The sequence below is a fragment of the Octodon degus genome, unplaced genomic scaffold, assembly GCF_000260255.1.
Source record: "Octodon degus isolate 3935 unplaced genomic scaffold, OctDeg1.0 scaffold00022, whole genome shotgun sequence".
NCBI classification, from domain to species: domain Eukaryota; kingdom Metazoa; phylum Chordata; class Mammalia; order Rodentia; family Octodontidae; genus Octodon; species Octodon degus.
Window position 1 is genome coordinate 14270610 of NW_004524598.1, and position 10535 is coordinate 14281144.

General features: G+C 40.0%; 1 protein-coding gene across 3 annotated transcripts in view; it reads left to right on the forward strand.

The window, feature by feature from the left end:
- Positions 1–428: 428 nt before the first annotated feature.
- The window catches only part of Tbx18 (T-box 18), a 28755-nt gene continuing 18648 nt past the window's right edge, over positions 429–10535 (forward strand). For all 3 annotated transcript variants that reach the window (XM_004628247.3, XM_023712023.1, XM_023712024.1), the window contains exons 1-4: positions 429–714; positions 1616–1820; positions 3865–3966; positions 7234–7405. In XM_004628247.3, coding sequence (XP_004628304.1) covers positions 429–714; positions 1616–1820; positions 3865–3966; positions 7234–7405 — 765 coding nt within the window. The remainder of the gene's footprint in view (positions 715–1615; positions 1821–3864; positions 3967–7233; positions 7406–10535) is intronic.

Consider the following 10535-nt stretch of genomic DNA (forward strand, 5'->3'; position numbering starts at 1 on the left):
GTGCAAAGCAGGAAGTCCTGTTTTTGACTCTGCTAACCTCAGTGAACGTTTCTGTCTTTTTAAGAAATGGGCATAATGCTCTGCTACCTAACAAAGGCCTGCAATGAGATTTAACGAGCCTATAGAATGTTTTGAGGTCTCTAGACGTTACGCACGCTCCAGCCTCCGGGCACGCGGGCGGCGTCGCTGCTCCAGCGGAGCTCGTCTGCGTTAGCGTTCCCAAAGTGACTCCTGCCTCCCCGGTTACATTCACTCGGAGGCCTCATAAAATTAAATGGTCCCTGTTTGAAGTGGGAGGCTTTGCCTTAAAAAATGGTTTCCACTGCCCACACGGTTAAGGTTATAGGATTAAAGACGGAGAAGAAAGGCAGGAAGTTCCCGAAGAGGGAGGCGGCGAGCGGGCGCGGGCGCGGGCGCGGGCGGCGGGGATGGCCGAGAAGCGCAGGGGCTCGCCGAGCGGCGCGCTCAGCCTCCGGGCGCACGCCTTCTCCGTGGAGGCGCTGATCGGTGCCGAGAAGCAGCAACAGCTGCAGAAGAAGCGGAGAAAGCTGGGCGCCGAGGAGCCGGCCGGGGCTGCGGACGACGGAGGCTGCAGCCGGGGCGGCGGCGCTGCCGAGAAGGGCTCCTCCGAGGGAGACGAGGGCGCTGCGCCCCCGCTGCCGGCGCGGGGCTGTGCGGACGCGGAGCGCGGCTGTGGCTCCCGCGCACCGGCGGGTGAGTCTGCCCCTTCCCGCCCAGCCTCTTCCCGGGCAGCTCCCGCCGCGAACCTGAACTTCTGCGGGGCGGAGCGCGCGCGCACGGCGGCCCGAAAGTGGTCGGGCCACGGCGGCCGCGGTGCCTCGGCCTCGGGGTCCCCGCGCGCCCGGGTCGGGGCCCACAGGGCCGTGGCAGCCGCTGCCACCCGCTCGGCGCCTCGCGGTCGTTCGAGTATCCGGGCAGCGCGGGTTTGTGCTTTCAGCCGCGGCCTCCCTTGGGGCCGCAGCCTATGGGTGCTGCTTTTCCTTTCCCAACTTTTAAACGCCTAAGGCTGGGGGGAGGTAGGAAGAAGGCACAGCCGCCACCCCCACCCCGAAACCGGAACGAATGCCCTAAACTGTTTGTGCAAACCAGGAAGAGGGCGGCGTAGCTGCGAACGCGGTTTCCCGGGGGCCGCGCAGCGGTCCAGGCCCTTCCTCCCCTCGGACTCCCGGGGCCGGGGCGCTCGGCTCCGCGCCGAGCTGCTGAGTTGACGCGCGGCCGCCGTGGGGTCCGCAGAGGCGTCCGGAAGATGCTTCGGGCCGGGACGCGGCGGCCGCTTGAGCTTCTAACACGGCCCGAGCTGGGGACTCTGCCCTCGGGAGCTCGTCCCGGAGTGCGTCCCACTCGAGGCGCAGGGCCCCGCGGCGGCGCGAAGCTCTCCGGGGCCTGGACCCCGCGAGGCCCGGCGGTTGAGGGACGCGGCCTGCGCGCTGTTCCGGGGCCCGGGACTTGGGGACCCGGCAGGTCTCCCCCGGGCGCCTGTTGGTGGCACCGGCCGAAGACACCAGGGCGTCGCCCTTGTTCTGCGATCCCGGGCCGGCCGCCTGCGTCTCACCCGGAGCCCTCACTGGGTCCTTTTCTGCCCTTTGCTGTCCAGGCAGCGGTGAGGACGGCTTCCTGCAGGGCACGTCCCCGCTGGAGTCCCCCGGAGGCTCCCCGAAGGGGTCCCCGGCGCCTGCCTTGCCCGGGTCCGGGACCCCGACGCCCTCGCTGCAGACGCCGCGGGTAGATCTGCAAGGAGCGGAGCTCTGGAAGCGCTTTCATGAGATCGGCACGGAGATGATCATCACCAAGGCGGGCAGGTAAAAGGCTTGCGCGGAGCCCTAACCCGGGACGGCTTGGGAGAGGGCTCTACAGCGCGGGGAGCATTTTCTGACAGCCCGTTATGAGACCGATCGTGCCTCACTCTCAGACTGGCTTTGCCTCAGTGGGCCAAGGTGCAGGAGATAATGAGGCCCTCTTGTTAATCCACGAGAAATTGTGGTGGTCGCCTATGCCGTAACCATCAAGGTTGACGGTCGAGTGGAACGTAGTTACGGATTCCAGGTCCTATTATGTCGGTGCTCCAGTTACTTATTTAGGCTCTAGTTATCAATTCTGGAAACAATGTATACCTCAGCTCCTTTCCTTTTCCGCTTTTAAAAAACAGTTTGCTCCACAGCAAACTATGACTTACTTTTTCAGATTTAAACTTACAGGTTGGTTCTTTTATCAGAAGACTTCCTGGAACTATAAGAACATGGTGGTTGTATTGTTTTGCAGTTAGACTAGGATGAAAACTCACTATAATCGTTCATAATGTATACGTAGCTGTAGGAATAATTATCCTGATTTTGAAAAATCCTGCTTGTTGATCCAGTTGCATGGTTATTTTTCCAAGTGAAATTCCAGGACATTAGCTTAAATTTGCAAAAGAATAATAAACATGAGTGTAAGAAGTTATATTTTTTTAAAGTATAAAATCTGCACAACTGGCTAGGACAATAAGTGGTATTCTTGGTAGATCGCACTAACTTGAGGTAGCCACAGAGGCTTTACACTTTAAAATTTTCAGTTCATTTAGTGCAATAAAATTATGAATAATATCCTTAGAAACTTTCTAAAGGACACACGGCTCTTTCAGGGAGTACACATGGCAAAAACCTGGATAGCATAAAAGTATCCAAACTTATTAGAAATTACAAAAACATATTTGATTGAATCCATATGTACCTTCTGCATTTTCGCAGAGCTTTTATTAATGATCCAAATTTGGTTTTGAGCAACACAAAGCAACAGTCATCTTATAAAGGATGTAAAGACCTTCACTCTTTATCTTACAGGTGCACTGAAATAATACTAACCAGCCAGCGCCATATTAGAGCTGGTCGCATGCTTCGTTAGGAATAACGGACTTTCCGTCCTCTGGAAGTGATCTGTAATAGCATTATTGCTATAGAAAAAAAATTGGTAAATAACAGTACTAAAGTTTGTGCTATAAAGTTAAATTAGCAAAAATTAGATTAACTGGCACAGGCTGAGACATAAATCAAACATTTTTTTTTAAAGAACAAATGTCTACATTTGTTTTTATGCATAATTACTTGCTGTTATATCCCTTGCTGCTGCGCTCTTTTGAAAGGACAGATGCGTTTACCTTAGCACCCCCTTTGCTCTGTATCTTGGACCCTAAGGGGAAAAAAAATGAAGATTTTCATTAGCAAATGTTGGGGTAAGTGTGATCTAGGTAGAAAACATTTTTGAAGTATGATAGAAAAAGAAATAATTTAGTAAATACGCTTTCTGTTTAGTTCTGCCTTCAATAAAGAAGTTTTACTATACCTTTCAAATTTAGAGCAACTTTTGCACTTCACCTTTACCGTGCGGCAGACAGGAAGTCCTGTTTCAATAAAGAACACATTGTTTGGTTATAACATAGCACATTGGCTCCTTGTGGTTTTTTATAACGCTCTTAAAATTTCATGTTATATTTTATCACTTTTAGAAATTGGAAATTTCTACTTTTACCATTTATTCTATTTTATTAATTGTATTAAATGTAAATATACATATTGGTTTCATTTAAAAAATAAAGTACTTCCTTTAATGCTGTTGCTCCCTCAGCTGGCAATTCTCTCATTTTGAGCTGTAATGATAATTCAATAAATATAGAACATACATACATAGGATACAACAAATTACATTTTAAAACCTTGGTTTGGATATGTTCTATACTAACCCTTTGCCAAAGGAAATGCTATGAATTTGACCTATATTAAAATATAGATTAGAGAGATTTATTTATTTTTAATTCTTATCAGAATCAAAAACAAAACCCAAATGCTGTTTCCTTTCCTTCATAAATAGGCGCATGTTTCCTGCAATGAGAGTGAAGATCTCCGGATTAGATCCTCACCAGCAATACTACATTGCCATGGATATTGTACCAGTGGACAACAAAAGATACAGGTACAGGGATTGGATACAGGACTTCACAAAGCCCTAGGATTTTGCCAAGAGTGCCCATTTGGTCTGTGATGGCTGTGATCTCTGTTTCCAGAAGCCTAGAGAATGTCCAGATCCATAATCGCATGCCCATGGGTGCTTTCTTTTGAAGTAAAATGTAGAACCAGAATTTCTGTTTGGCTTTTAATAGGAACAGAAATATCTTCCATCACTGGGTACTATTAATAGGGGTCAATTTGATATAGCCAAACTAAATGTATCTCTCATATAGATTCACATTTCAATTAGAATTTTCAGAGGATTTGTTGTACAGTTTGTACACATTATGGTAAATGAAATGATGTATTCTTTATGACTTTTTTTGATTTTTGTATTCCTTTATCTCACTACATGTAAAATCATAAAAGCTTGTGGACTTTTGCCTTCGAGAAAATTATTTAAGATAAATAAAATTTCACAATTCATTGTGATATAAGACATTTTCAAACTGGTAATGAATTATTAACTTTTGGTTGTTTTGGGTTGGTAGTTAGTAATTATTATTTAAAGTCTTCATTGTATTTGGATTTTAAAAGAGTATATTTACCAACTTAGCAAGCAATCTGTGAAAAGATACATATTCTTAGTTTCAAACCAACCTTTATTCTTTTTCTTCTGGAAGAAGGCAAACCAAAAATTTTCAGTGACAATGTTTTTTTTATTTTTTGAATGATAAAAAACTAGCATTTTTAAAAAATAAATAATAACATTTTTAAAAGACAGTTTGGAATGTCTGTGAGACCCAAAGATGGACGCTCTTTAAAATTTTCTAGTTTTTCATAGAAAATTTCTAATAGTTTTAAAATGAAATTGAATTTGAATTTTAGCACCTTAAAATTTAGGGAGTATTTGCAAAGCAGGTTTATATATCAGAAGCATAGAGATTTTAACTTGAACAAAAACATGAAATACTACAAAATGAATAACAGGAAGAAAGTTTTATTTGTGTTCTGTGTATAAATCTTATTTCTTAAGATATGAGGACACTTTGACAAAATTGTCTACTTCATACTAGAAGTTAGAAGGTATAACAGTTCATTCTTGAAATACACTTGATTTAAAAAGCCATGTTCTAATTTGAGCTTTGTGCTGAGGAAGATAATAAGCTTAGACATTATCATTTTTCTTCTGTTTGTATCCTATGTCTTCCTTCAAAATTCTTCCATATATTTTTAATGTTTTATTTTACTTACCTGATTTCTATTTATTCTTACAGAGAGCAAGTTAACTTCTCCTGCTAGTATTAAAATGGTAGATTTTAAAAGATCAAACTGTTAAACATAAATTTGCTTTCATTTTAATTGCTTAATAAAAAGAAATTTGGTTTTAGTGTTGGTAATTAGAACATTTTAAAAAGAATGTAACACATATCATTTATTTGCTTATGTGCATGGGAAATGTGAACTATTTAGTATGTATAATTTTTGCAGGGTTTTGATAGAGCGTACAGCTGTGTGGTAGCAAGCCAATTTATAGCTACAGTAAAGTTTTTTTTTCTTGAATTTCTAAGACTTTCATTTTGTTTTCAACTTTTTAGTGGTAGTAAAAAAAATTCCACTGATTTTCTGATGTCATGGAGTTATTTGGTGGAAGTGAAAATGGTTGCCACTTATTAGAATGTGCAATTGGTAGTCACAGAGTCTACAGTTAGGAATTTATTTATTGATATTCCACCATACCATTTGAAGGATGGTTTTTTAGGTAGTACGCTCAATTTAGTGCTCCTGCATTTTTTTCCCTCAAGGAAAGGAACTATTGTGAGGAGTAGAAGAATATCAGAAAGGAAAACATATCAAATTCCAAAGAGAATGAAATATGTGGCCCTCAGTAAAACAAAAAGCTGCACCAAAGATGTCATGAAAATATTTTATACTCTTCTAATTGTTCAAAAATTTTATGAGTGTATGTTTATGTTACATAATATGTACATTCGGTGTGATGTTACATAGCAAGCACATCGAGTGTGAATTGGTACATGCACATATCACCTTTTTCCTTGCTGTTCCCCTCCTTCCTCCTACCCTAACACCTCTTTTAAAAGAAATTGGGGGCTGGGGAGATAGCTCAGTGGAATAAGCGCTTGCCTGGCATGCGCAAGGTCCTGAATTCAATCCCCAGTTCCCCCCCCCCCGCAAAAAAGAAAGAAATTCACATATTGTACAGGCAAAATGCCCTTGCACGATTTGCAAACACTGTAAATTGTATGATATGTTTCAATATATGTGGAACAAAAATGTCCAAGATTATGATTTTATTTTGTATTTCTTTATTTAAGAATTCTAGTTTTTATCTTTTAATTAGTTTCTTTTAAAGTAACAGTAAGTGATAGTCTGGTTATAGGATTACATTTTGAGATTTTATTTCTTGAGATATTGTCACTTAATGTATTCTTGTTGAATCAATATATTTGCACATATTTAAACAAGGATGTTTTGTCTCTAATTAGAAAAGTAATATTAATTAGATAGGTCATTATTTTCAAAGTGTGATTTGAGCAATATTTAATATAAGCCATATAAGATAAATAAAGGCCTACACTTTATAATTATTCAAAAATTTTATATTAAACTGAATACTTCATCCTTAGCTCATAATGTTGTAGAATTAGAAAAATACAATTCTAAATGATAAAAGGTAAAACTTGTTTCTGTCAAAATATGGCAGTTTCCTCTCACCTTTCTATTATCAGTCTGCATGTAGCCTAAAATGCAAAATGATCTTTAAGGAAGTGGGACCTTTTTTTTTTTTTTTTTTTTTGCGGAACTGGGAATTGAACTCAGGCCCGAAGTGCTTATTCCACTGAGCCATCTCCCTGGCTCCCAGAAGTGGGACATTTTAAGATACCACTTTCTAGTGTTTTGAGATTTACTTAAAGGCAAGTTTGGCAATTCCATTTCCATTGAATATTCGGGTGAAAAAAATATCAATCTATAGCATGGCTAATGTAACTAAATTGTTAGAGTTAAGATACAGCATTTACATTTGTGGTTGTGAGCATGTTCCTTACTAAGCCCTTTGTACATTACTTCCTCTGAAATGTCAATGGAGCCCCCACTATTTCAGAAAGTTTTTGCAAATGGCTTGGGGACTTACTTTAGGTATAAGAAAGATATCAATTTACTTTAGACTGTAAAAAGAAAAGTACACACTTGTTCTTGAGTGTCCTAAGTCAGCAACACTAAGAAACAAACAGTGCAGCTTGTGAGGGCCTTCCTTGGCTTCGTCTTGTAGGTATGTGTACCACAGCTCCAAGTGGATGGTGGCTGGCAACGCTGACTCCCCTGTGCCTCCGCGCGTGTACATTCATCCAGACTCGCCTGCCTCTGGAGAGACTTGGATGAGACAGGTGATCAGCTTCGACAAGCTGAAGCTTACCAACAATGAGCTGGATGACCAAGGCCATGTGAGTAGCTGGCCACCACTGGCTGTCACAACCGTGTGTCTGTGCTGTGCTCACTGAAGGGACTGGGCACTTGTAAGAGGTCCCCTTCTTGGTTGGTCAGCATGTGCACAGTCTGTGCAAAATAAAGATTATATCTGTGTCGGAGACTATGCTTATGGCTGAAGTATAATACAATGAGGCATTTAATGTGTTAAAACAACATATTGCGTTTGTATTGGAATAAAAGAACCCAGAGTGCATGCTGCTCTTTAGCCAAAACACTTGTGTGAAATCCCATGAAGTGCTAATTATTGTACTTCAACTATGAATACTACTTGGAATTTGGCTAGCAGGAATAGTGATTTATTGTGTCCTCGTCCCATCAAGCTCTTTTCTCAGCTGGGGCTCATTGATTTTCAGCGTCGGTCCAGGCTTATTCGCGTGTTCCATCTGCAAGCTCCCAGTTGTTTTAAAAGGAAATCTAATGTGTCAAAATATATTACAGTAATTACTTTCATGCTTAAAACTGCTGAAACATGATATGTAAGTCAGAGTTCAGCCATTCCAATAATACAGTCATTTTTAACACCTTATTAATTTTTGCACTGTATTGTTCTTAGGGCAGATTTCTACCCTAGTATTTTAATAACTCTGGATACATGATGATTTCTGTCCAAAGTGAGCATTTCTATCAGCATTCTGTTATTCAAGAGGGTTTTAACTGAAGCAGGACTGAAGTGCCTTCAGAAAAATATATCATACATAAAAGGAAAATCAACTTGTTCATTTCTCAAAGTGCTAAAAAATAAAGAAAATATATTTGCAAGCAAATCTTTTAAAGCAAAAATAAAGGCTATCATAAACTGGTAAGATAGTGATCACAGGATATGATAACATGCAAGGTGCTAGCCGACACGCAGACCTTTGAGTACCAATTTCATAGCAGTATGAATATAGTGTCTAGATTTTTAGGACACATTTAGCGAATCCTCACATTGGTAGTGTTTTATTGTTGCCTCTTATAATTTAAAATGCAATCAGAAAAATAGACTTTATGAATCCAGTTTTATGCCTTATATTGGTATATCACATTATTTACTTCCTTCTTATTTTGTATGTTTAGTTTTATAAGTTAACATAGTCAGTTTGTAGTAATTGTTTCTCCTTGATTACAGTGAAAGAACATTAGTTTATTCTGTCTTGTTGAGGGAACTGACTGTGACTGCCAGCCGTGTACATTTTTTTTCTTTTAAATAGGAAAAAATGCTGTTAGTCTAAATATCGTTTTTCTTGTTTTCAAAATTTAAAAAAACTTAAAATGTACTACACTTTTCTGAATTCCACAGTTTAAGAATATCTTTAAAGAGATAATTGGAGCCAAAATCTATATACTATCACTCATAAAGTACAAAAATTTGGTAATTTTAGTCAATATAAACATTTCACTATTCTTTCAGTTCAAGTGAAAAAAATCTTTGTATCTAATAGTTTCTTTTTTTGTATCTAATAGTTTCTAATATCTAACATACCTAATGTTAGCTATAGATTTAGCAGTTTAGCTATATGATTTTAAATTTGTAATTTGCTGGACTTTATTTAAAATAGCATTCTTCAGAAAATAGGATTTGTATGTGTGTATGTATATAATATATATGTATATATACATTGAGAATACTAAATATAATAATACATTACTTACATCAATAATACGTTACACACATATATAATACTTATATATGTTAATTATATTGTGGCACCTTAGATTATGAACTTCTTTCCATGATTCTTTTCAGAAACTAAATTGAACAAGAACCATATCAAATTCAATGGTCAGGTTCAATGTTGATGTTATGGGAAATTTGATTCAGTTGTCATCCTTGGTTAGTGACCAGAATCATTCAGAGATTTAAATATCTATCTATCTATCTATCTATATGTCATCTATTGGTGAAGTTTTTCTTTTAAGATTGTGGCAGGTTGCTTAGTTTTATATTAATGTGTAGGTGGAGTAGAGAGAGGGAGCTGTCTGAATTCAGTCTGCAAGCATGGAATTTGCCTTTGCCAGTGCCTCAAGGATATGCACCTATCAGTTGATGTCAGAGGAGAAACGTGGAGGGATGGTGCCCTTTTTATAGTGCACACCAAGGAGAGCAATAGAGTGCTCTTTTTTATTATTTATTCAAAGACCTTTTTTTGAAACTGTATAAAATGTGGTAAAATATATAAAAACCTAGGGTTTGCCTTCAGTGAGTCTTTAGCCTAGATGGAGAGAGAGGGAAACATGTGCAAGATTCTCATCCTGCCAACTCGGAGAGATAGAGATGCCACCTGTACTCTATTTACTCAGCTCAGTAACTCTGGTTTTTTGTTTGCTTTTTGTTTGTTTGTTTGTTTTTGGTGGAACCGGGGATTGAATTTAGGCCCTTGCACTTGCCAGGCAAGCGCTTATTCTACTGAGCCATCTCCCCGGCCCCTCAGTAACTCTGAATGAGCCCAGATTACAGATTAAGAGTTTGTAATTCTACTGTTGATTTTGCTTCAGGAGCTCAGAAGACAGTAATACCATTATAGTGGGAATTTGTTACTTAATCATCCATTTCCTGGCACAGAGACCTCTCAGGGACTTGTCCCTTTCACTTTCCTCATCTGTTGTTATTCAAAAGGAAGTTACCCTAATCCTGAGTTAAATTTGTAGTCTCAAATGAGAAGCAATCTTCTGAGTCGTATTGTTTTACTTTTTTTTTTTTTTTTTTTGCCCTTAGTTCACAGTTTTACTTTGTTCAAGATGTGCATGCAGGAGGGTGGGGAGAAAGTAAAAAAGATGGGCATGCATGTAGCATTATGATTTGAGAATGCCTTATAATCCTGGAATTTCTAGTAATTTAACGCAAAGTGATTTCATGAAGCAACTCCTTACAAGCTGCACCTCCCCCTAGGATATGAGATAGGAGATGATGCACCTCTGTGACTTTTCCCAAAGTGATTCTTCTACTTCCCATATAGCAATATTTAGAGAGGAACATTAATAAGAATCTAGAGTAGAAATGTCAGTCTCTGACTAGTCTTTGTTTTTTTTTCCATAATTTTATTGGGAAGCAAATAGCAATGAGACAGTTTCAAACCAAATTGGTAGGACAGTTTCAATAATTAA